Source organism: Caretta caretta, chromosome 12 (genome assembly GCF_965140235.1).
Source record: "Caretta caretta isolate rCarCar2 chromosome 12, rCarCar1.hap1, whole genome shotgun sequence".
Classification (NCBI taxonomy): domain Eukaryota; kingdom Metazoa; phylum Chordata; order Testudines; family Cheloniidae; genus Caretta; species Caretta caretta.
The window spans coordinates 41,453,432-41,478,037 of record NC_134217.1 but is presented as its reverse complement, the minus strand read 5'-3'; the positions used below and the strand labels follow the sequence as shown (position 1 = coordinate 41,478,037).

General features: G+C 48.5%; 3 protein-coding genes across 8 annotated transcripts; 2 read left to right on the top strand and 1 right to left on the bottom strand.

The window, feature by feature from the left end:
* Window positions 1–1,363: 1,363 nt before the first annotated feature.
* TERF2 (telomeric repeat binding factor 2) lies at window positions 1,364–13,271 on the top strand. 6 transcript variants are annotated; one of them, XM_048870665.2, is made up of 10 exons: window positions 1,364–1,588; window positions 1,726–1,821; window positions 3,257–3,387; window positions 4,587–4,673; window positions 4,996–5,142; window positions 6,338–6,645; window positions 8,220–8,462; window positions 10,447–10,532; window positions 11,413–11,465; window positions 12,127–13,271. In XM_048870665.2, exons 1-10 carry the CDS (start codon window positions 1,396–1,398, stop codon window positions 12,283–12,285), a joined length of 1,503 nt encoding a protein of 500 aa, XP_048726622.2. In that variant the 5' UTR covers window positions 1,364–1,395; the 3' UTR covers window positions 12,286–13,271. The 6 variants fall into 6 exon arrangements, with proteins under 6 accessions (XP_048726622.2, XP_048726621.2, XP_048726620.2 ...); XM_048870663.2 differs by having other exon boundaries at window positions 1,371–1,588; window positions 8,064–8,462; XM_048870666.2 differs by lacking the exon at window positions 1,364–1,588 and adding an exon at window positions 2,458–2,634 and having other exon boundaries at window positions 8,064–8,462.
* A 788-nt stretch (window positions 13,272–14,059) lies between these two features.
* Window positions 14,060–20,887, top strand: TMED6 (transmembrane p24 trafficking protein 6). The gene is made up of 4 exons (XM_048870678.2): window positions 14,060–14,525; window positions 17,751–17,877; window positions 18,187–18,338; window positions 20,247–20,887. Exons 1-4 carry the CDS (start codon window positions 14,265–14,267, stop codon window positions 20,478–20,480), a joined length of 774 nt encoding a protein of 257 aa, XP_048726635.1. The 5' UTR covers window positions 14,060–14,264; the 3' UTR covers window positions 20,481–20,887.
* Window positions 20,888–21,362: 475 nt separating this feature from the next.
* On the bottom strand, window positions 21,363–24,588 carry NIP7 (nucleolar pre-rRNA processing protein NIP7). Its single transcript, XM_048870677.2, has 5 exons — window positions 24,446–24,588; window positions 23,835–23,921; window positions 23,323–23,461; window positions 21,864–22,004; window positions 21,363–21,742 (listed from the first exon to the last, which is right to left on the bottom strand). The coding sequence occupies exons 1-5, from the start codon at window positions 24,499–24,501 to the stop codon at window positions 21,623–21,625; spliced, it is 543 nt and encodes a 180-aa protein (XP_048726634.2). The 5' UTR covers window positions 24,502–24,588; the 3' UTR covers window positions 21,363–21,622.
* Window positions 24,589–24,606: the final 18 nt, after the last annotated feature.

The window sequence follows — 24,606 nt, the reverse complement described above, 5'->3', positions numbered from 1 at the left end:
ATACTTAAGAACTGCCTAGGGGAAACTGAGGCACACCCACACTATTCAGAGGAAACATTAAGAACAGTCCCACTTCGTCACACTGCCCCATCCACCCCGCTCCCCTGACTGCCCCCAGAACTGGGCAGGAGAGTCTCGTGGGCCACCGTAGTGGGTGCCCACCCCTAAGAGCCAAAGGCACCTGCTGGGGGGCGAGGTGGGGAGTCCTGGAGATGCTTACCTGGGGCAACTCCCAGGAAGCATCTGGCAGGTCCCTCTGGCTTCTAGGGGTGGGGGGGTGTAGCTGTGGGGGAGCAGGGGGAGCGACCGCTCACCCACTGATCACATCAAAAGTGGCGCCTTAGGCACCGACTCTCTGGGTGCTCCGGGGCTGGAGCCCCCACGGGGAAAATTTGATGGGTGCAGAGCACCCACCGGCAGCTCCCCACCCCACGCTCACCTCCGCTCCCCCCTTGAATACGCTACGCTGACCTGCTCTGCTTTTCCGCGCACCCTCCCCGCGAATCAGCTGTTTGGCGGGAAGCTGGGGAGGGCTGAGAAGCAGGCGGGGGCTTCCTGCTCAGGCCCAGGGAGGTGCAGGTGAGCTTGGGCGGGGAGCGGTTCCCCTGCGCCCCCCCCCTCCGGGCTATCTGATGCGGCACAGGCGGCCCTCCTTGCACCCTCCCCAGCTCCCTTCCGCCTCCCTGGGCCTGAGTGCGAAGCCGCCTCCTGCTTCTCAGCCTGCCCCAGCTTCCCGCGCGAACAGCTGATTTGCGGGGAGCTGGGGACGGGGGGCCAGAGAAGCAGAGCGGGGCGGCGCGTTCAGGGGAGGAGGCGGAGCGGAGGTGAGCTGAGGCCGGGCGCGGGCCGGGGAGCTGCTGGTGGGTGCTCTGCAGCCATCAAATATTCCCCGTGGGTGCTCGAGCCCCGGAGCACCCAGGGAGTCGGCGCCTAAGGCACCACTTATGCCGGTGGTTAAATTTAGAAGCCCTTTTAGAACCAATTGTCACTCGTGGAACAACCGGGTCTCGCGAACCGGCTCCAGCTCACCACTGGGCTGGACCCGCTGGCTAATGTCCGGCTGCGGGTGGGACCCGGCTCCCACGCAGAACACGGGCTTAAATCCCCCTCCGCAGGGGCTTTGCACAACCAGCCGGCCACTGCATGGCTCCTCCAGGCCGGCAGGGGGCGCGCAACGCAGGGCAGGCCGGGAGACCCGGGCGGTGGGTTGCGGGGCATGTTGGGAGCCGCCGGCCGCAGTGCATGCCGGTCGTTGTAGTCGTCCGTGGGCCCCGCTTAGCAATAAGAGGAGGAAGTGTAGGGGGCGCTCGCTTTCCCTCAGGAGGGGAGAGGGCAGCGGCGGGATGCCGTCACTTCCGTCGTGCTGGGCGCGTCACTTCCGAATCCTGGCGCGGGATGGCCGGCGGGCGCGGGCGGGTCTCCCGGAGCCGGCGGGGGCCCATGGCGGCTGGGAAGGGGGCGCTGGGGCCCCGCGCCCCCGAGGAGACGGTGAACCGCTGGGTGCTGCAGTTCTACTTCCACCAGGCCGTGGGGGCCTATCGGGCCCGTCGGTACCAGGACTTCCGCGAGCTCCGCGACGTGATGCAGGGTGAGGGGCCGCCCGGGGAGGGGGCCGGGGCCGGCGCCCGGGCAGGGGGCTCTGGGGTCCAACGGCGGGGCCGGGGGGCGGGCGGTGTTTCTGACTGGGGTGCCCCAAGCTCTCTGTGCTCTTCTCTCTCTCTCCAGCTCTGCTGCTGCGGCCCCTGGTTAAGGAGCCTGCAATCTCCCGGCTGCTCCGGATCATGCAGTTTCTTTCGAGAATTGAGGAGGGAGAGAACCTCGGTACGAGAGAAAAGCGCCACAATTCGTCTTACTGGTGCTCAGCCCTGTTCCCAAACCCGCATTCACCTCACTGTATGGCCCCTGCACAGTGCAGCGTGGGACCGTTCTGTTTAAATCAGTCTTTATCTACTGTTTGGCCGCGGAGAACCATCTACTCTGTTCGGATTTTTTAAAATTGGAGTTCAGGTTTGGATAAAGGCCTCTGAAACGTCTGTTGTAATTCCTTGAAATAATCTGCTTGTGGTTTTTTTATTTATAAGGATCATTTCTCCAAAGGAGAGGGCATGGGCCTGATAATAGTAGGGATAGTGCGTCTGACCAGAACCAAAATAGTCAAAAGTGGCTTTTCTCAAAGGTATCAGAGGGGTAGCCGTGTTAGTCTGGATGTGTAAAAGCAGCAGAGTCCTGTGGCACCTTATAGACTCATAGACGTATTGGACCATAAGCTTTTGTGGCTGAATACCCACTTCTTCAGATGCATGTCGTCTCAAAGGGTAGTTAATGTGCAGGGTAAGCAATCTGGGAAATAACGAAGTAGTTTTCACTCTTTTCAGTTATAGGAATTGAACACTAATAGGTAGAACTTTCAGATTGAAGTACGATTTCTTTTTTTTTCTTCTCTTTTTTCCTGTTTAGCATTGTCACTTGAAAGCAACATGTGGGGTAAACTTCAAACATTCTGTTACTAAGAGCCTAAAACCCAAACAAAAGTTTTTGTTTAAGAAAAACCTGGCTTCTTTGCAGGGATTCTGTTTTCTATCTCTGTCATCTGGAACAAAGTCCCTTCCACTTTCTTTTACAAACAATGTATAGGTAAATCAATTTCATTCTTCATTTCTCCTGTAATAGAACAAGAACACAATGTTTGAGTGAAAACTCTGTGAAGAAGGCTTTGTTTTTGCTTTCACTTGGAATGAAAACATTAAGTAAAGCAACCACGTATATCAGTCTTAGATCTAGTTGTACTTGAGCAAAACTTAAACTTGGGGATCAAATTTGATCTGACAGCAATGTCCTTTCAGTATTATGGCAAGAACTTTACTTTTGAATTTCTTGGTGTTTGAGCATTTAAACTGCATTAGTATAGTCTTATGTAACTTTTATTCAGTGTGTTAATTCATGATTTTTCTCTTTATAGTATAAAGTAAAGCAAACCTCCACATACTCAGCTCACAATGGTTATTGCTTTTAATTTCAAACTCACCAACTGTCATGTTTCTTTTCGAGGATCTCTCATACCTTCGACAACCTTTCTTGATCATAATTGTTTTGTTTGTGCTGTTCTCTGCTTGTCCGTTACTGCAGCATTAGTGGCCTAACTGAGCAAATCTGAGCCTATTTGTTTTGACTGCTTCCTGTGGAGGATTTCTTGGGCTCAGGTAGATTTGTGTCTGTTTTAAAACCAATAGGAATGAATTGTTTCTTTTAATTGTAGATTGCACCTTTGATACAGAGTCAGAGCTCACCCCTCTTGAATCCGCAATCGGTGTGCTGGAGCTGATTGAAAGAGAATTTCCTGTGTCTGAGGTGGCCATGGAATCTGTTAGAAAAATGGTGAAACAAGCTGTAAGGGTCAAGTTCTCCTTTTTCATTCAAATATTTTAGAGTTTTGTAAGCTTTAATCTAACTAAAAGAAAAAAGCTTCCCTTACACTGAGGGTGGTTGTCCCTTCTCAGGTCTTCTCTCCATCATTTGCCTTACTTCTGGGAGCTTTCCATTGTTAGGAAGATAGTAACCTATCAGGATCTGTAACTCTATTAAAGGTGAACTGAAAAGCAGAACTTTTCTTTTGCTATTACCATTTTCTCTATTGAATATATTAGAAATAATGCATCCTTTCTCACTTCTTTTTACTGGAGGATCTCTTAAATGTAGAACCAGAATGCTCTTAGAGTCTAAGAATCCCTCATAAAAACCTGCTATTGCAACTAGTCATCCCCTGCAAACTGGTCTGTTCAATTTGCTGGCCTGGGATAAAGTTTGCATGTATGATATATGTAAAATGTAACTATGATGTTTTATTGCATATTATACTACAATAAACAAACCTGAGGCTACAAGACACTTGCTGAGCCTCATCAAAATGTCTTTGGCACATTTTCTCCCGCTTCCTACACCCACATGCTGTCTACCTTTACTTGTAAGCTCTTTGGGGAGGGGCCACGTCAGCTTCTTTTAGTATTGACATGCGGGGTAACTCTAGTCCTGTAGAAGGCTGTTTGTTTAAAATTAAGCCAAGGAAATTTAGTGAGAACTGATGGGTTCTCAAACTTCAGGGGTGTCCAGCAAAATACTTATTGTAAACGTAGATTAATTGAATGGCACCATACAAATGAAAATCAGGTAATGCAATCCTTAATTGTAACCTTGCATTAATGGGATAGAAGGGTGTAGTAGGATTTCAGGTTAGCAGCTCATTAAGGTGTTTGCAAATAGCGTTATTTCTATGTTACTTGAATAGCGTTTGGAAGGAACATCACAGACTTTGTTTGCATTTTGCTTTTGCTGTTCATAGAATCATAGAATATCAGGGTTGGAAGGGACCTCAGGAGGTCATCTAGTCCAAGCCCCTGCTCAAAGCAGGACCAATCCCCAATATTTGCCCCAGATCCCTAAATGGCCCCCTCAAGGATTGAACTCTCAACGCTGGGTTTAGCAGGCCAATGCTCAAACCACTGAGCTATCCCTCCCCCAACCTGTTTGTGAAGCTGATTTAGGTGATGTGGTTGAATTGCTACAACAGAGATCCTTTTTTTCCTCTCTAGGCTGTTATTGTTTGTATTAAAAAGAGAGAATTTGATAAAGCCTCAAAAATTCTGAAAAAAAACATGGCAAAGGATCCCAGCACCCAGGTGAGTTTGATTATGTGAGTTTTTGGGGCGTGAGATGGAGTATCTTGTTGGCTGTGCAATATGTTCCCAGACATGTATTTCCTTTTCTTTGCTTCTGTCTGCTGCTACCATTGCGTAGTCCGGCACTGAAAGCGAGTGTAGTTGGCAATGCTGACAGACTCCAGACTTTTTGGGCTTTTGCTTCCTAATTTAGATCAGTGTAAATTAGTTGGTAATGTTGTAGTGTCAGTGGGGAAGTCCCCTCTCCACCCAAACCCCCAGCTCCTGTGTTTGTAACTTGTATTATTTGTAGATATTCAGAATGTTCTTGCCTCTTGACTAGAAACTGAGGACAGAGTTGCTCAGCATTATCCGTGAGAAGAATTTGTCTCATATGATGATCCGAAATTTTTCCTACAAGACTTTTCAGCAGAGTGCGTTCCAGTTCTTGGAGACCTACCTGGAGGATTCAGAGCCCTTTCTCTTGACCGTATGTGTCTACCCTGGCTACCCACATTTCAGCCCCACCCAGCTGTCACCCAGAAAAATGGCATGTGATGCATGTCACCTCTAACCCCTCTGTACTCTGTTCAAGGGATACACCCTTAGGTCTCAGGCCTCCAGCTGTCACCTCTCTATAGGCAGAGTCTTGTGACACTCCCCCTTCTGATCTGGGATTTAGGCTTGCATTTCTCTGTGACTATCCCAGCAGTCTGACCTAGCTCCCCACCCCTGGTTTCACTCTTTTTCCTGAAGGACAAGGAACCAGCTGGCCTTCACAAAGCAAAGCACATTTATTTAAGAACAAAAGAATTACAGAGGAAAATTTGTCATAAAACCGTAAAAAGTCTAAGTGCATATTAAGCTTACCAGAAGCCACTCATCTTTCGCATGAGGGTCTGGTAAGAGTCAAAGTCCTTCAGACCCTTCCACTAGGGCTTGCCCTCTTGTTAAAGGTTCAGGTCAGTTTTCAGGTCAAGAACAACCCCCCAATCCCCCGCTTTAAGTTCACCTTTTGTACCGAAAGCCTTTCTTTGTTTCCTGGGCCTCTGGAAACTGGTCTGATCCACTATTTGTAAAATCCTTTGGGGTTATACTCAATTGGTAGTGTTTACCTGTCCCACCTCCTGTGATTGTAGATCCTTGGAGAAACTTGGTGAATCACCTCTGTGCAGTTAGAATACAATCTCTGGCTCACAGAGGTGCAGTTAACTTTTATAATGTTGATACAATGGTCTCAAATTATATGAATTGGAAAGAAGTTACCAATTTGTTTCTTTCTTATTGACATGTAATATTTTTGACTTGTACTCAGAAGTCAGATACAGATGTCTGGCTCTAAAGTTTTGGGACCAGAGCACCAAGGGAATAAATTTTTAGCGTTTAAAATTCAGACCCTCTCTTGAGGTTCCATGCTATAAAATTACTTGGTCATTATTATAATTCTTAATCAAGGTAACTTAACTCTGCACATATAACTACTGCAAAACACCTGACAAATGACCGCAGTTGTTATCTTATCTCCAATATACCAAATAGCACCTTGACCATAGAACATCAAATAATTGCAGGGAATGTGCACTTAATTAGTTAATTAATGTTCCATGCCTGTGGAATGGGAGTAAAATAAATGCAGTTCCATGGAGTTCTCTTTGTAATTATTATGCGCTTTCTTCCTGTCAAAGATGGCGAAAAACACTTTGAATTCAGAATATATTGATGAAACTAAGAAGCTGGCATTAGGTCCAGACTCTGTGGAAGTAGCTAAGCAACCACCAGCGGCGGCTCCAGACTCTGTGGAAGTAGCTAAGCAACCACCAGCGGCGGCTCCAGACTCTGTGGAAGTAGCTAAGCAACCACCAGCGGCGGCTCCAGACTCTGTGGAAGTAGCTAAGCAACCACCAGCGGAGGCTCCAGACTCTGTGGAAGTAGCTAAGCAACCACCAGCGGCGGCTCCAGACTCTGTGGAAATGTCTTCAAAGGACTCTGGGAGGTGAGCAGCGATGGTGATGCATTCGCAATGTGGAGAGGAAATCTGGCCACATATGGTGGATGAAGTTTGCCAGAATTTTGCTTCTGAATTGTAGCACCCACTGCTTTCACTGTGTGCAGGCAGCTATAATTTTTTGCCATGTGCCAATGCAGTGGTGCTGCCCCAGGGGCTACTACTTTAGGATTTTTCACCAGGCTGTCTATCTCTGAATTAAAATGTTGATCTTTTTTCTGAAGAGTACCCTAGTGAGTGTTTGGACTAAAGGAAGGGAAGGAGTCCCCTTGTGACAGGTGGTGAATGAGAGAGGGTCTTACGTTTACAGAAGGGTTTTGGTGTGTCCGTGGTTCAGAGGACATAGGTTTGGTTAATGGCATTTAGTTTGGCATTCTTTGGAGGGATAAAACAGATGGATGCTGTGATCTGAGGTGTCTATAGTAGCCGACGCTGAAAATGTGAAGGTCAGGGCAGGCTGCAAAAAGGAGAGCATGTTCTCCCAAAACTGGTGGTTAACACTGAAGTTAGATTCACCAACTAGTCCCAAACTGTGCTCCTGATCTCCCACGATGGTTATCAAAAAGCTAAAAAAGAAATCACACAGCCCCCTTTATTGTATTCCAGTTCTCTGGCTCCCAATCAGCAAATAGTGAGAAGTTTTTTAAAACTCTGTTCAGCACACAGAATGTTCTTCTGATTCCCCAAAGGGCCAGCCACATTGCCAGATCAGTACTAGTCTGTATCTTACCCAAAATACCACACTGCCAGTGAATCCTTTAGTATCTAAAACTAAAGGTTTTATTATAAAAGAAAAGAACGAGAAGAGAGTTGTTAAATGGTCAAAGCAGTCAAATTTACTGTCCATTTTGATCAATTTCATGGCCAGAAGGTTTTAAAATTAGTCAATTTCATGTTTTTAGATGTTTACACCTGACATTTCCTGGTGTTGTAACCATGGGAGCCCTGACCCTAAAGGGGACTGTGGAGGGGGGGAAGGGAGAGAGGATTGCCACCAGCACTTCTGCGCTGCCTTCAGAGCTGGGCTCTGAAGTCAGCAGCCATAGAGCTTCCTGCAGCTGGGAGAGGTACCCGGAGGTGGGTCTGACCTCTCCCTGAAAGTGGCCATGCTGGGGAAGAGGAAGTCCCATCCCTGACAGGACAGGACTAGCAGCTGGAGCCTGGTGCATGGGAGCGGTCCCCGGTTGGGGTACTCCCAGCCCTGTCTCTCCCCGTCCCCTCCAATAGCTAGATTTCACAGGGGAAGGTCTGATTTCATGGCCTGTGATGTGCTTTTGCATGGATGTGAATTTGGTAGGAGCTTAGCTGTGTGGCAGAGTGAGGGGAACAGCTGTGATTTTAGTGAAGTAGAGCATTGTATTGTTGAAATTGTTGATGTAACCTGCTTAGCTTCATTTATTTTACAGGCAACCGCCTGGAACTGTAACAACATTTGGGATTTCTGCTCTGAGAGAAGCTTTCAAGACCTTGTCAAATTCCCAAGATTCTGATGCAGCCTTTACCAAACTGGATGAAACAGACTTTTCTTTCCCCAAGCAATTGTCCCCTTCTGTATCCCACAGACTCAAGAGGCACAGAGAAGAGGAGAATCCACCCTTGGAGACCTCTGAGACCTCAGACATACCTAAATCACCCCCAAAGAGTAAACGCTTGTTGACTATAAGCAGACTGATTATGGAGCAGGACAGCCAGAGTACTGAGCTGAGTGAGACTCCAGACTCATCCCAGGAGCCGGTGGTATCTTCTGCATTCAGGACTCTTGTTCGAAAGCCACATGTTCAGCGTGTGTCTTCCAGAAGTCCCAAGTATGAAGCATATCTGTGACACTGAGTATTCTAATGCAGACACAATGCTTTGAGAACATATAGCTAACATTGCTACATTAAACAATATAACCTTATCGGAGCAAAACTAGAAAGTTAAAAATCCCTCCCTTTTGCAAAAATGTGGAAATGGATAGTTTAAAGCAAATGTTCTGTTACTCCTGTAGATCATACATGTGGTTAGCAATGTGGGAAATGGGAAAGCTCACCTCCTACGTTCCAATAACCTTAATGCTGACCCTTGACATCCTTGCAAACTGCTTCTCAGTGTATGCATTTGACTATGTAAATCTGCAGTTAGTAATACACAGGTTGGAGTTTGTGGGTATGTTTTGTGGGACAGATTAAGGTAAATTTTCATGTCAGTGATGAATTTAAACCATGTAGGAATTTTAAGAGTAATAGAATATTGATGCAAGTTACTTTAATTCTTCCACACTTGTTTTGTACCTTGTATATGTATTGTATGACTTAGCTGCAAGTTAAACGGGGCAGTGGATGGATGTGTGGGAACAAAGAGTTCTCTGGAGCCAGGCTTCTGGGATGCATGTTTTCTGCAGGACGTGATGAGGGTGTAGCAGGGTTCCCTTCTAATGCATCTTGGAGGCTGTGCAGACGAGGGCCTCTGCTTTTGCACATGTAAGGCGGTACTGTGGATCTGCAGGAATGAAACAGCAGGGAATTCCCTTTCCTGAGCAGTACTTGGGTTCCCCAGGAGAGATGAGGCAAACGTGGTAGTTCCATAAAGTTCTCAGACTTAGGAGCACTTCAGGGTACTGATTGCAGAGTAGACCCTACTGAGCTGCATGAAGTTTCATGCTTGAAAAGAGACACGTTGAGAGCATAGCATTTCAGGTTTTATATGCTTAAAATGTTAAGTGCCAAAGTGCTAAAATGATCAGAAGTTGACCGCCACCAGCGTAAAATGTTCTGTGCAGTTCAGTAGGGTCAGCTGATCCCAGTGCCCTGCGGCGCGCCCAAGATTGGCATGTTTCCAGCGCTCCCGGACTCCCTGTCTCTTGCCTTTCGTTGTTGACGAAGACCCTAGCTCGGTTGCAATGCTTTAAGTGGCAGTGGTGCTGATGGTGATGGCTATTGGTGACAAAGGATATCAACTTTTGCTTCAGAAGTTTAGCTTCAAACCTTCCCCTGCCCAAACGCTCATATACACCTGTGTGAAAACGCTTGCGTGCTGCCAAGGCGACGGAATGCACAAGCGTACCACTAACAACAGGGAGCGTTTGTCTTCATGTAGTTGCTGTAATATGAAAACTAATCAATTTGCAACATATTTTAAATACACCTGATTTCAGCTGAATCTTCTGTAAGGAGTTGAGTACATGCATGTGAGCAAGAGAAATAAGGAACATAATTGGTTTGGAACCAGCTGGCCTTGCCTATAGTAAAAATTTCATAGCAGCCTTGTGGAGCATATGACCCTTGCTAAGTGTTCCTGCCCCATTCCATTGTCTCTTTCATGCCACATGCACGGCACCTTCTTGGCAGCTCAGGTGTTTGTATCAGTTTGCAGCAACTGCTTAATTCTGACCTAGTTGGCTCTCAGTTGCTTCTTGTGTGTTATACAGGGATCTGTTAAGGTCCAAAGAGAACCTTCTGTAGTTATTAAAATGGCACTGAGTGGCTTTGAATGCCAGACATACACATGGCACCCTTTACCTACAAACCAGTCCAATGGCAGTGAACTGAGATGCATGTGTTGTGAAGGTGAAGCAAACATACATAATCCAGGCAAGCTCCCACATTTCCCAGTGCTGCACACTGATCTTAGTCTTCACTCATTGGTACAAGGTGGTCTTGGACCGTTTTACCAATGGCCTCTATGTAATTAGTCAGTGGTCTGTGGTCCTTTTGGATGTTTGATTTAGCTGTCTGCAGTGACTGTCACTTCAGCCCTCATTAATCAGGCTGGCTTGTTGCAATTAAAATGTGTGTTGTGTGTTTTCAGACCACTGAAAGCAAGATGGAACACCTCGAATGGGCAAGAAGAAAAGGACACTTGGAGTGAGGAAGATGAGCTCTTCCTGGACAAGAGTAAGTATGCTATTTTTGCCATGCACACGCTTTAATTCCTGGTCCCAGCCATGCTGTTGGCCCTGGGGCAGTCTGCTGCCTTGAATACTTGACAAACCAAAAGACTAGAAATCCCATAACCCAGGAAAGCTTGGGCCTATGGTTGCTGTTATAGGACTGCAGCAATGGAGATGATGTGCTTTCTTAGGCAGGCCCGAACAATGGGAAGCTGCTAAATCCATTGTGTACCTGATCGTGGAACATCTAGCAAGTACCCTCTCATTACAGTTTCAGACCTGAGATAAAACTACCTGTCAGTCATTGTCTGCTATTCTAGTTTGAGACCCAGCCCAAAAGCAGTTCCATCCCGTTAACAGCTGTAGGGTGGCAGATCAGCATTTGCTGGCTTTTTTCAAAAGATGTAATTAATTCCACCTCAGACTTTTCTCCTGGATGCTGTTTAACAGCTGGAATCTTCCCTGCTTGGACCTGAACATGGTTCCATTTATGAACAGGGATTTCTATTGAGGAAGCTTTTTGGATCAGGCTGTCTTTTTTTTCTTTTTTTCTCCTTAGACACATTTGCTAAGACAAAAACCTGAGACAAGTGTAATTCCTTTTGACTCAGTCTTAGTTATTATATTTCTTTAGTTACACTTCTTATGAGGTAACCAGGGCTTGGATCAGAATGGCCAACTGTCCCTTCAATACATGGAATTCTAGCAGCTAGAGGAAGTAAAGGCATTTGTTTCTGTTTTCCATACCCTGGCCCAGGGTGTTCCCCTGGTGGCCATGCCGCTCTCTCCCTGTAATCGAACAGGCTGAAGCCAGTTTCTCTGGGAGATGCATGCACAGCAGAAGGTGGATGCTGAAATATGACTCTTCTTGGTTTATTTTTCAGGGTCCCCTGGGAGAAATAGCCACAGCTCTTCAATCCTCGGTTCCAAGAAGCAGGTAATATAGAGCCCTCCAGCTCCGTTCAGCAGCCCAAAGCAGGACTCTGCAGGGGTAGTGAAGCAATGAAGCAATAGCAAAGATTGGGAGGGGGAAATCCCTTTTGCTGTTCAGAGATTTCTACGCCTCTGGAATCAGCTCAGTTAGAAGAGTCCAAGTGATTGATGCACACTGAATGGAGAACTCTCCCAGATGCTGCACTGACAGATGATATTTACTCAGGGACTGGAGTACCTTGATCAATGCTTGCGTTATCTAAGCGTTGAACTTACGAGGGGGTGAGCTGGGTTGCACAGATCTTTAAATTGGGAGGGCCTGGCTTAAGTTTGTCCACTAAAAGCCAGGAAAGTGGTAGAGGCCTAAAATACTGGTGTGCAGCTTATCCTGGCTGGCATCTGCTTCCTGAACCGCTCAGCAGGTAAGTCAGCTAAAGAGGCGAAGAACCAGAACACACTCTATAAACCACATAATTCCTAAATAAGCCTGCAGCTAGTATTGAAAATATAAATACACTTTCAGGAGGTGCTGGGGTTGTAAGAACTATGTTATAAGAAGGTGCTGATAGTATGGATGAAAGGGGGACCAAGGAGGCTAAGAAGCCTTTAGTGCAGAAGTGATAGGACCTGTGCTGTAAGAGTCACTCCTTGTTCTTCTTTTGCAGAGGTGGACAGTGCAGGAAAGCGAATGGATCAGAGAAGGAGTGAAGAAGTTTGGAGAAGGGAACTGGAAAATCATTTGCAAAAAGTTCCCCTTTGAGAACCGCACCTCGGTGATGATCAAGGATCGCTGGCGGACCATGAAAAAGCTGGGACTCCACTGAAAACAGGAGTTAAGGAACTCTTCGAGTGACACTTGCTCTCATTTCTCTCCAAAAGATGGACGAAAGCAACACCTGCCATGGGAGGAAGGTTGTAGTCCTCTTCCTAGCAATGTGACAGGAATGATGTGGAGAATTGTCATGGCTGCTTGGCAGAGCTGAATGCTACAGCTGGAAGAAGCAAAGTTTAACTAGAGTTTGGGAAACCTTCCTAGTTCTTGTATTTAGCTGGAGTCACTAAATTTAGATCTTTGTCTGTCAACAGAAGCAAGGCAGCCTGAGTAACTATGGAAATAGTCTTGTAGTAGAAGTGCTACAATACTGACATTTTGTATATGTTCAGAAACAGTGAGGACTCTGGCAGCCTTTGCCCTGTGAGCGTTAGAGCTGGAACCTGAGTGGACTGTAACTGGGATCACCGCTTTCTCTACTCAGGTGTTGGTTGAATGGCAGGGTAATCCTGTCACCAACTGTTTTATCTCTATTAATATTCTTAAACCAATTGTGAATCACTTGGCTGATCTCCATTTGCCCGTCAGCCCCTTCGAGAGGGGAAAGCAGTGGTGTAGGAGCTGTTGCTGAGTTGCACCGGCAGAAGTCTGGCTTTTTGGCCAGGGAACTGGCATTTGTTTCCATGATTCTCTGCTTTGTATATTTTTATATTGAGTGGGGATTTCTTCCTCCACATTTTTTTGATGCTTTAAAAATAGATGTTTTTTCTTTGTGCTCATTAGTTTCTAGAATGTTTGGAGCCAGATGTCACCAAGTTAAAAGTTAGTGTTCAGTTGGTTTGACTTTGTGTTTGAGTTGCCTCCTTCTTTGCAAAATTCCCTTCCTTCTGTCTGTTTCCTGGAGTAGTGCATTATCTCTGAAAGGTCTCTGGGGATCTCTGGCAGGCACCAGACATGCCTTGCCTTCTAGTGCGAAATCCAATCCCATGTCTAAACCCATCGTGTAAAATAAAGCAGTTCCTGTGTTGGATATAACAATTGCAACAAATTTGATTTGCATCTCCCCAGCATTCTCTCCTCAGGTAAATAATCCCCCTTGAAAAGGGAGAAGCTTGGCATATCCCTGGGTCAGTGGCCTAGTGACAGCTTTGTGGGACACCCTGTTAATGACCAGAATTTCATCCTGCATTCACTTCCTGAGCCAGCTGAAGCCAGGAGCATCGCATCAGCAACTAACTGAATTGGAGTGCCAGAAAGTCTTGTACCCCTATCCGGTGGGATGCTGCTGGTTATTAGGGACAGGTGGATTGCAGAGGCACTTATGTATCATCTTCCCCTCACTTTCACCAACACTCATGCATTTAATTTCCTTTGGTTCTAGCTGCAGAAATACCCCAACTGCAGGGGTCCTGTGAGCTGCTTCTGTTGTCACTGGTGCTGGGTAGAAGTCCCCTGCTTGCCTTAGCCGTGTCCTTTGGCACTAGCAGTTGCTGGAAGGAACCTTGCCAGAGAAACTCATTGCTGTCTGGATACAAGTGGCTCAAGTAATCTCTTCAACTTCGCTGTTAGCCAGACTCTTTCTCCCTGCCCTTTGCCCTGTCTTTGGCGTATTGTTGCTCTGTGATCAGTGTCTATAGTTCTTGTACTAAATAAAGTTTCTAGGAATGTTTTAACACACTAATCACTATAATCAAGTCCTTCAGACCAAGGTGTAGGCTGTAGACAGAAGTCTGAGTGGAGCGCACCCAGCCTGCTCCCAGAACAAGCAGTTCCCCAGGAAGGACCGTTTGTGCCTAGTGACGTTTCTGCAAAGTGGACTTCAGGGTTTTACAAAATGTATCAGACTTTTAAACTCTAATGAGGACAAACTGCGCAGCTGCCTATGCAGGCCTGGTAATTTCACTGAGATTACCTTGAGGAGTTGAACTCCTTCCAAGTGCCCCTGAGGTTTGGATAAGTGCAGCTGTGTTTGGCAAAAGCCGGGGAGTGAGGAGTGAAGTTAATGATTATCCCCCTTGCATCCTGGGACCCATGCTCCTGCTCTGCCCCAGCCACAAGGCAGCCTCACAAGGCAGTATGGTCTCGCTCTTTCCTTTGGCTGTGACTGTGGGGCTGCTTAGTCTGACAGGCCCTGCCAGGAGCCCGAAAACTGAGCCCCTGAGTGGCTCCAGTGAGCAGCCTCTCTTCCGTGGAGCTGATCGCTATGACTTCGCCATTGTTGTCCCTGCGGGTGGCACCGAGTGCTTCTGGCAGTTTGCACATCAGAGTGGCTACTTCTACTTCAGCTATGAGGTGAGTGCTGGGGACCCGAGTGCTGGGGAGGACTCTTGCAAACGGCAGGTTTTCAGCTTAATAGAATTTCCTGGTAAAATAAATAACTTGCTGCAGCCAGACAGCTGCGTATCCAACGAGGAATTGCTATAGTGGATCCATCTGTTGTGGTCTCTGGCAATGGCCAGTACCAGCTGCTTCATGGGGAAGGTAGAATGGATTCTGTAGTCAACAATTAGGCAGTAACCTGCTCTTAGAGAGAGGCTTTCAGTCAGTAGCTGGTTTAAGTCCTAAAGCAGGAGGGCTGATAGCTCCCAAAAACAGTTACTTTAAAAAATCCTAGTTAGTGTAACTCTGGATGTTCTCAGTGTTCGCTTAAATCTCCAACCTTTTTTTGAATCCTAAAGTTTGTCTCAGCTCTTACAGTAGTGAGTTCCACAGATTAACTGTTCATTGTGTAAAATATTGCAGGCAGTTTCTGTACTGTAACATTTGCATCGCATGCACAAAAGATCCCTAACTGAAAAAAGGACAAACTCTTGAATCTTTCCAGCTATCAGGATGGCCAGCTGTCTGGGGTGCTGGGTTATTTGGAGCACTCAACTTCCACTGGAATTTGGCAGCTGTTGGTTCTAATTGCACTCAAAACGACTAGCTAAGGATTTTTTTTTTAATAAGACTAAATGATCTAATGGTCCCTTCTGGCTTCAGAATCTTTAAAAATGGTATCTTCTATATCAACTTGCTGCCTTTCACTTTCAGTGTCTGCTTGCTGTTGTTTTCTGAGTGGGTGTGAATAGAAGTGCCCCATCTACCTTCTCCACACCTCTATTTTGTCCCTTCTTACGTCTCCTTTGAACTGAACAGTCCCATTCTTCTTGTCCTCAAAACTTCCATCCTTGTCCCTGAACCCCCTCTATTTTTCCTGTATCCCTTGAGGTAAGGTGATGAGTACTGTGTTCTATCCTGGTAGCACACAGGAGTTGTCCTCTAGTCCAGTGCTCAATCTCTGACAGTGGCCAGAACCAGATACTTCAGAGGAAGGTGGAACCAGCCTTGTATTAGGCAGGTGTGGGGTGATTGACTTGTCACCTCCCCACACACACATTAGGTGTTTTTCTAAATTCCCTAAAGAGATGGGTTTAAATCCTGAAGCATGAGGTTTATTGTCTCTCCCAAAATTTGTTCGCATTAACTGTTATAACTCTGGATATTTTTGTTACCCGTATAAATGTCCAGTCCCTTTTTGACTCTTGCTAATTCTTGGCCACAGCAACATCCTCTGGCAATGAGTTCCGCAGTCTAATCTCACAGGTGGAAGTGTTTGCTTCCTGTTAGTTTTGCATTTTGCTCTCTCATTTCATTGACTGTCCCCTACGTTATGAGAGGGAGAACAGAAACCTTGATCTCTCTCTCTTTCATTTTAGCTGATGGTTTATTAGTGATTCATATAATGGCATCATATTTTTCTCATTCTTTAAAGCTATTCTTTAAACATCCCCTTTTAACCCACCTGACTTCCATTTTCCCCTCTTACTGCCATAGTTTACTCTCCTTTCTATTGGCTTCACTGGAGTTGGATTTCTTTCCCCTGAACAAGAGGGTGGCTCAAATACCCTCTTCCCCTGCCCCCACCTCACCTTCCTATTTGGTTTGTGAAGGGGAGCGCCTGCCTTCTAGTGACCTCGCTCCAGGCTGAGTCTAAGGACTGTTTTTAGGGCATTTTTGACTAAATTTATTGTAAACTCGCCCTTACTAAAAGTTAAGGCCCTGCCATGCTGCTCCTGGGGCGCTCCCCTCTGTTGAGGAAACTGGAACTTGATTGTATTGTGGTGACTGTTAGAGGCTCAACTAGTGATTACATCAGGAACTCCCAGCTTTGGCTTTGACCTCAGTGGAGAGAATGTCTCCTTGTTCTGGAGAATATGCTGTTCCAAAGGTTTCTGGGGAACTTTGCCAAGTTGGTAGCAGAGGGGCGAGTGCTAGTAGCCAGCTTCCAGTGTTGATTGGATCTTCGCTTGGCAGGAGGTTCCATAGTGCATGGACTCAGCTAAGCACTCACAACAGGAGACCTTCCTGTCTCCTGGGGTGTGTGTGGAAGGAATATCCCAGGTATCCTGCTGCATGGTTGTTTATCTGGGCTCCAGCCTGGGATGGAGCCCTCCAGTCCTCTTATCTTAAACCCTGCAACTTCCCAGCTTCTGTTTACACAGGCCCGACTGAAGTAGAGCTGGGAGTTTGTGCCTGGCACTCTTGTCACTATTCGGGTTTATCAGCAGCTCCCTTGGCTCCCTTTATCTGTCTGCGTGTGGAGCAAAGCAGCTGGGCTGTAGGCAGAGGGGCTGGAGCTGTTCCAGGATTCGGGGGACTGAGCTGGTGTTCAAGCCCAAGGTGCTCCCCCACCCTTCTTTTAGCCTGTTCCAAAGCAAGGGAGATGTGCAGCTGGACGTACTGATTGCTGCATGCGTAAAGGGCAAGGAGGGCTGGGTTGAACCATAACAGCTCCCGCTCGGGGGTGACTGTACATGGAGGAAAGCGAATTCACTGCCCAGTCATGGAACATGTTTGGGGGCCAGCCCTGTGCTAGCTAGATCTCTATTAGCCGTGGCATGGATCAGTACACAGACTAGGAATGAAAATACCAGGGTTGATGTCAAGGTCCACTGGAAACCCCCAAAGTGGTTGGGGAGAGAGAGGGGATTGCGGGAGAGGAGAATTACACTGTCCAGTGCAAAACTGGGCCAAATCCTTGGTGTCCTTGCACTGACTCAGCAGGTTCTCCTTGCCCCAGCCTTCCTTTCTGATCCTGCATCCCCTGGAGCTTGGCCTGAGTGCACAGGGAACCACTTAGTTGCCAGGTGGAAGCTCTTATCTTTCACCCTGCAGAGTGATAGCATTCTCCCCATTTCACTGACAGGAACTGAACCATCCAGCCATACACTGTGTGGAGAGCCAGGACTTTCCCAGTTCTGTGCTCGTTCCTCCAGATGGTGCCTCTGTGTAGCCTGTCTGGTCTGCTCAGGACGCTGTGGCTCCTGTAAACTCACGGGCGCCCACTCAAGGTGAGTTTAGCTGTGTAGTAAATACCACTAAGATCAGTCATGGGCTTTGCTGCCTTTATAAGCAACATGGCCCCATCCGTTTCCGTGGGAATTCCCGAGGACAGCATCAGTCAGGCTTGTTCTTTGCTAGAACTCAGACCTGCACCCAAAGTTCCCTGTTCTGCTCCATATCTCTTGGCTTCAGGTACAACGAACTTCGGGAATTGGACATGACAGATACGTCTTGGCCACTGCAAACGATCCCAACGGCCTCCAAATGGGCACTTCCCAGGATGTACGAGGACAGATGAACTTCCCAACCAAAGAGACAGGTTCTTGCCACCCCGCTACTTACTTCCCTGGCCTACATGAGATCTGGACTACTCCAATCCAAGGGCAGCCTGCAGATCATTAATGATCTAAGCCATAGGCCTGTAAAAGTCTTGCAAGACACAGCATGTGTGATACTGAGCTCAGAACTTGACTATACGGGCAACCAAGCTTTTCTGCAGCTGCTAAGCTCAGAGAGACCATGTCTCTGCTGCAGAGAAGGGGCAAATGGGAGCTAACAGTGGGGTAATGTCTGACTGTCACCGCACCTGTTGCTCTTCTCTGATGCTTGGAACCACTTCTCTCTACAGGTTTTTACCAGCTGTGCTTGACCAATCGGCTCAACCATTTCGGTTTCCTGCAGGTTTATCTCAGCTTCGGTGTGTTCTATGAAGGCTTTGACCTGCAAAACTTGCCAGACATAGAAAGGAAGAAAATTAATGACACACTGGAGGCAATTGAGGTAATGTTTTATTTGCACTGTCAGCTACCTGGGAATCAATTGCAGGGCTGAGGCAAGCTCAAACGGGCATCTTGGTTTTGAAAATGAGGCACATGGAAATAAATGGGGAGCTAAGGATAACTACTGCTCCCAGGAAACATACAAGGGGCAGCAACTGGAGTAGTGTTAAACCAGTCAGACACTTGGCTGTGGAGAGAGCCAGGAATGGGAGTGTGTCACATTCTGGGGTGCAATCCAGATCAGTGAGTAACTCTGTCATTGCCTGCCTTGTAGCCCTGGGGGCCTCACAATGCTTTGCTGCTGTAGCTCCCAACCTGCAATGACCACAAACAGCATGCAGGTCACACCTTGACTGTCTGTGTATAGCCAACCAGCCCTGCAGCCTGTCTGCAATGCTCGTCACCGTCTGGCTTGGTTACTACCTGCAGGGTGACCCCAACACACTCCCAGTCCTGAATTTTCCCCAAAATGTGTTCTGTGCTGTCCAGCCCTCTGCTGAGTAGTTCAGGTATTAGAAGCCCATTGCCCCTCTAAGGGGTCAATACTCAAGTTTGCTACCCAAACTGGAGTTACACAAACAGTTCAGTTCAAACACAGCATTGGATTAGTTCTGATTGTAGTTAAAGAAACTCATTTTATTTCTTAAAGACATTTTAGGCGAGTACAAGTATAAGGCATTAAAGTCAGAAGTGGTTACAAGAAAACTAAAGATAAAGCACTGTCTAGTAGCTAAAACTCAACAAACTAGACTTGGTTGAAGGTAAAATCCTTAGCAAAATTGCTGACAATTCTCCGGTCAGGATCTCTCCTAAAGTCAAAGGACTGGCTCCTTCGTCATCTTAGGTGAAAGAGAAGCAGCAAGAGCTTTGGGGTGGTTTTGCCCCTCGCTTTTATAGTCCAACCACCTTCTGAAGTGGATTCTTCTGAGGATTAACCCTCAAAGCAAAGTTTATTCAAACTCTAAAGGTGGCGACATGGAGATTGGTGGTGAAAGTGGCTCCATGATCATTCTTCTCCCCTGTATATGCTGAAATGCAGCTTGTCTCCTGTCACTTCCCCGTTTTGCTGTCTTGAGGACACTGTTTACTCCTTAGATCTAAATTGAGGTGCGCACATTCCTGTGTTAAACAGATCTGTCCTGAACAACTTCTGCCTAGCCAGGGCTGTGCTATCACCACCATACAGGGGGAATTCATAACTCTACAGATCATGTTGCTGCGTACATCTCACCAGGATATTGACAAGCAAGTTATTAGTTTCCAAATGACACCTCACAAGGCCTATGTTCAACACAGATTACAGTAGTGTGTAGCGTGTGAATACAGTGGTGCTTTCGGTCACAGGGGGTTGTGTGAAAAACAGGAAGGGTGGCTGAGGGAGATCTATGTCAATGGGGCATGTGAATTTGGATGGGGCTTGCTGCTGGGAATCTGGATGGAATGTATCACTCAACAGGCTCCTGTTCTGTTCCTGAAACACTCTGCTCTTGTCATTCAATCCCAAATGGTGAAAGATCTGTTCCTGCAGGCTCTGTGCGAGGTCTGGGGGGCTTCCATTCTTCCCCTTACTGGTTCTCACAGGAACTTAGTAACTGCCAGACCAGATCAGCCCTAAGGTTCATCTACTCCTGTATCCTGCCTGACAGTGGCCAGCACCAGATGCTTCACAGAAATATTCAAGAAACCTGGCAGAAGGCAGATGTGGGATAATGTCCCCATGAAGGTTTCATCCCAACCCCCACTACCAAAGATTAGCTTAAGCCCTGAAGCACATAGTTAAAGGTATTCTAAAACCATTAGCATGAACAATAATATCCATTGGATCTTGCCAAGTTCGTGGCATTGAGTACCACAGTCTAATCAAAGGTTGGAAGAAGTATTTCATTACCTGTCCTTGTGCTCTTTGCAGGAGAGCACCCACAAGCTGCAGGCCCATGTCTTCCACATGTGGCGCTTTTATAACTTTGCCCGGATGAGGAAAGCAGCTGACTATTTCATCCTTCAGTCCAACTATAACTATGTGAACTGGTGGTCACTGGCTCAGAGCCTCATCATTGTCCTCTCGGGAGTTCTGCAGCTGTATTTCCTGAAGCGGCTCTTCAATGTGCAGCCCACTACTGCCACCAATAAACCGAGGTGCTAAGGCCCCTAGCTTACACCACTGCGGGACCCATGTAGCAGGAAGGACCAAAGGACAGGCCCGTAACACTGCAGAGCACACTGAACTCCATCTCATCCTTTCCCCCCCCCCTCCTCCCCCCCATGGAAGAATGGGAGATCCTACGTGTGGAAGGAGCTGGGCTGTGGGATTTTTCAGGTACAGAATTCCCCGCAATGCTCTAGTGTCCACCTGGCTCTTTACCTTACCTTTGTTCTCTACCTGGCCTCTAGCACAAGACCCATTTTTGGGGGAGGGAGAGGGGATGGTTCACGGCATTCAGTGCTGGGTGGGGCTGGTTTAGGCCTAATCTACCCAGTGGTCTAATAGTGAAATGGCTTGAAAAGCTGTTCACATATTATAAATAAAATAAAATAGTTCACACTGTGAAAGTACTGTCCTGTCTGAAGCCACCATCTTCCAGGAACCAGGGCTGGTGGTACTGCCCCAGGAATTAGATACCTGCTCCCTACCATGGAAGCCACTGCTACAGCACCCACCTACACTGCTTCTGATTAGCCCTGGGTGTGTGGTTATGTGGTCCTCAAGTGGCACAACCCTGTTAGCTCTCCCCTGCGCGCGCCCTCCCCCATACCCAGGTCTCTGTTGGGGAACAAGGCAGAAATGACCCGAGGGGAGGGGAGGGATCACTTTGTTCCTACTGACTGAAACAGCTGTGTTCACCTCCATCTCCTGTGACACAGAACTTCCAGGTAGCCCTAGCACCCATGGAGGGAGTAGGTGGCTGCATGAAGGTAATCTATGCCCCTCAGCAGCTACTACGGAGACAACTGCCTTTAGTCTGAGAGCCTAAGAGCTGGTCCTGGGCAGGGCCTCGGCCCAAGTAGCTGAGGTCTTTCACTAGGCCACACCAACATGGGTTTTATTAGATAGAAAACAAGTTTTATGTAATCCCTGTCTCCTTTTCAGGCTGGGACAGGCAGACCCCAGAGATCACAATATTTATGACTAAGTCACGGGTAGATTGGTCTGTAATCCTCCCCAGCAGCCTGCAGAGCCCCATGCCAGGAGAGCTCCCTGCTGCTGCTTTGAGTTCTGATTTCAAACACACTCCATTCTTGCCATGGGCAGCTGAATCCTCAAAGCTTTGTGCTGCTGGCTGCCCTTTAAGTCAGTGTCTCCTCATGCCGCACGTACTCCCCAACATCCGCCTGATGAAATACTACGATTGCCATGGGGTCCACTTTCCGGCAGTCCTGGGTAGACTTGGCCGTGACTCCAAAACCCTGGGGAATTGAGAATAGTGAAAGTCGGGCACCCACTTGTATTAACCCCCCTCTACTCAAAGCAAGTTCATCACCATTTTCTGAAGAATGGTCCACTCCCCCTACCAGCACTGTTGCTTACCAGAGGAACATCGGCCATGGAATACACCACCACACCCTGGTACTGAGCTGTGTTCTCGGTGATGCGGCCTAGGCCAGATTTCAGCACGTGGTTCCCATAAAGGAAGGACTGCTCTGCTCCAGGTTTCACCCACACTTTATACTGCAAGAGAAAAGCACCCATCCTCAGGAGGCAGAGCAGTTGCTCACCCAGATCTTCACAAGTTAAACTTATTGCTGAACCTGCAAGGTTCCTCCTCATACAACTGGGCACAAGGGAAGAGACACAGGTGATACCAACTTATGAAGTAAGGCTCAAGTGGGGTATCTGGGGCATGGGAGACAACAGAGAAGACCTGTAACAGTTCATTGTTTCCTTATGCTCTTCATGCAGCCATGTAAGGGGACCAGAGGCTGAGGCCAGCAGGGGTTTGTGCCAGGGAAACTCACAGAAAACACCTTATACTGAGGCTCTACCTACAAAGTAATCTAAGCCAGAAAGCAGACAGTTGAGACTGGAGACAGTTCCAGTGCCACAAGGGGGGTAAATGGGGAGGGAAATATTAGCAGTAAGTAGTTAGTAGCACCCGAAGACCCTAAACGGGACCGGGGTCCTGGGCACTGTACAAATCTATTAAAGACACTCTCCATGCATCCAATCTAGAGAGACAAAGGGTAGGGGGTACGGGCACTATAAAAGCAAATGAGTATGGGAAATAATTGGTCTATCTTGTTTAGTTACAGGGTCTGCAGATATATTACACTCTTTTCCCACCCAGGCCCCTCGCACCAGCAATGTTCCCTCTAATTTTTTCCATCTATGTGTGGAATAAATTTTATGATGTGCAGATGTGCACCAACAGTAGAAACAAAAAACCTAGATATATTTTAAAATAGTTAAATAGGGACAGCAAAGACAGGTTAGGCATTTTAGAACTCACATTTAAATTTAATTCTTTGAGTAGTAAGAGAAAAAAATTATGAAATGCACAAACCAGTCAAAACACTAAAATAATACTTTGAAAGAATAAAATTACAGAGAATATATGTGCATTGCAGGAAGTACCAAGTAGTAACAACAACAATAATACAAGTATATGTTGGGAGGTGCATGTGACACAGACTGTGTATGTGCTGGCTACTGGGAAAGTTTTTGAGAGATGCCCCACACTGTTTCTTTAAGGCACTCATGGAAAGCTCTTCTGCTCTGTCCTGAGCCCCGTTGTCTCCTCTCCCCTCCCCTGGTCTGCACAGCCAGCAGGAGGGTCCCGGGAGCAGCTGCAGAATGGAGCAACATGGGTGGAGGGGGACCTGAACACATGCTGCCACTGTGCACACTCTGCTAATCAGCTGGGCAGCACTTAAATCTCTCCTGTGCTGCTTAAGCAAGCAGCTTACAGGGAACACAGCACACCAGTACTGCTAAACATGACCAAGGATCAGGTTGCTGCCTGAAAGCTTCTCCTTAGCAAGCCTCTCACCTTGGCATAGGGAGCAAGGTAATCCAGGGCAGTGACATGGAGCCGGAACTTCTGAGTCTTGGTGAACTTCCCAAAGCAGGTGCCCAGTGCCACCAGCTTGTCCCCAGGGATACTGGTCGCCACCTTCAAGATTCTCTCACTAGAAAAGAGCAAATGCAGCCATGTGATTAGTTCTCAGAGAAGCTCAACACCTGAAAGAGAAGTTATAACCTGCACCAGGCACCCCACTGTCAGCCAGAGGCACGATGGGGCAGGGCAACTTGGCTGGGGACCTGCAGTGCATGAATATCTGCCGTCACAAGAAGCATCAGCCCCTCAATCTCCAGGAAAGGACCAGGAGGCAGAGCGTGCTGGGGGCTAGTCCCTGCCCTGAGCCAGGGGAGCTTGTTAGGAGCCAGGTGGACTCCCACTGAGACAGCAGGGGCCCAGTCTGCAGAACTAGTCACTTCAGTGGCAGCTGCGGAGCCTGCGCTTGTGCCCCGGGGACTCTGCAGCCCGGCTGCGCCACCCACCTGACATAGTAAACCCGGTCCTTGTGCAGGCGGAAACAGTAGGAGCCGTCGGGCCGGTCCACCAGCAGCTGGATGTTCTCGCCGATGCTGTGGGGAGAGAGACGGTGAGCGCTGGGCCCCGGGACGGACCACCTAGGGGCCACCCCCCGGGCCGCCCCCCACTGCCCAGCCCCCCGGGCCAGCGCCACACCGCCCCCCACCCCAGCCAGGCCCCCACCCCCCCGGGCCAGGCCCCCCCTGCCCAGCCCCACCCCCCCGGGCCAGCGCCACACTGCCCAGCCCCACCCCCCCGGGCCAGCGCCACACCGCCCCCCACCCCAGCCAGGCCCCCACCCCCACACCGCCCCCCACCCCAGCCAGGCCCCCACCCCCCCGGGCCGCCCCCCACTGCCCAGCCCCACCCCCCCGGGCCAGCGCCACACCGCCCAGCCCCACCCCCCCGGGCCAGCGCCACACCGCCCCCCACCCCCCCGGGCCAGGCCCCCCCTGCCCAGCCCCACCCCCCCGGGCCGCCCCCCACTGCCCAGCCCCCCGGGCCAGCGCCACGCCGCCCCCGCCCGGGCCAGGCCCCCACTGCCCTCCCCCTCCCCCTGACCAGCGCCCCGCCTCACTATTTCGCGAGCTTCTCGAACAGGGCCCGGGTCTCCTCCTCCGTGAGGGGCCGCATCGCCGCGCCCGGCAGCTCCGGCTCAGTCAGTGCACGGCTCCACGTGGGGGAGGGGAAAGCCCGGAACCGGAAACAGCTCTGGGCCAGTAGAGCCTGGCACATAGA

Bases quoted from the DNA above. Each gene is read 5' to 3' on its own strand.
- TERF2 (XM_048870663.2), top strand. From the start codon at position 1,396: ATGGCCGGCGGGCGCGGGCGGGTCTCCCGGAGCCGGCGGGGGCCCATG. The intron at 1,822-3,256 runs GTACGAGAGAAA...TTTTAATTGTAG, and splicing joins TGAGGAGGGAGAGAACCTCG to ATTGCACCTTTGATACAGAG. The intron at 6,646-8,063 runs GTGAGCAGCGAT...TTTATTTTACAG, and splicing joins TCTTCAAAGGACTCTGGGAG to GCAACCGCCTGGAACTGTAA.
- NIP7 (XM_048870677.2), bottom strand. From the start codon at position 24,501: ATGCGGCCCCTCACGGAGGAGGAGACCCGGGCCCTGTTCGAGAAGCTC. The intron at 23,922-24,445 runs GTGAGGCGGGGC...CTCTCCCCACAG, and splicing joins TTCGAGAAGCTCGCGAAATA to CATCGGCGAGAACATCCAGC. The intron at 22,005-23,322 runs GTGAGAGGCTTG...TTTCTCTTGCAG, and splicing joins ACCTTGCTCCCTATGCCAAG to TATAAAGTGTGGGTGAAACC.
- TMED6 (XM_048870678.2), top strand. From the start codon at position 14,265: ATGCTCCTGCTCTGCCCCAGCCACAAGGCAGCCTCACAAGGCAGTATG. The intron at 14,526-17,750 runs GTGAGTGCTGGG...TCTTGGCTTCAG, and splicing joins ACTTCTACTTCAGCTATGAG to GTACAACGAACTTCGGGAAT. The intron at 18,339-20,246 runs GTAATGTTTTAT...TGCTCTTTGCAG, and splicing joins ACACACTGGAGGCAATTGAG to GAGAGCACCCACAAGCTGCA.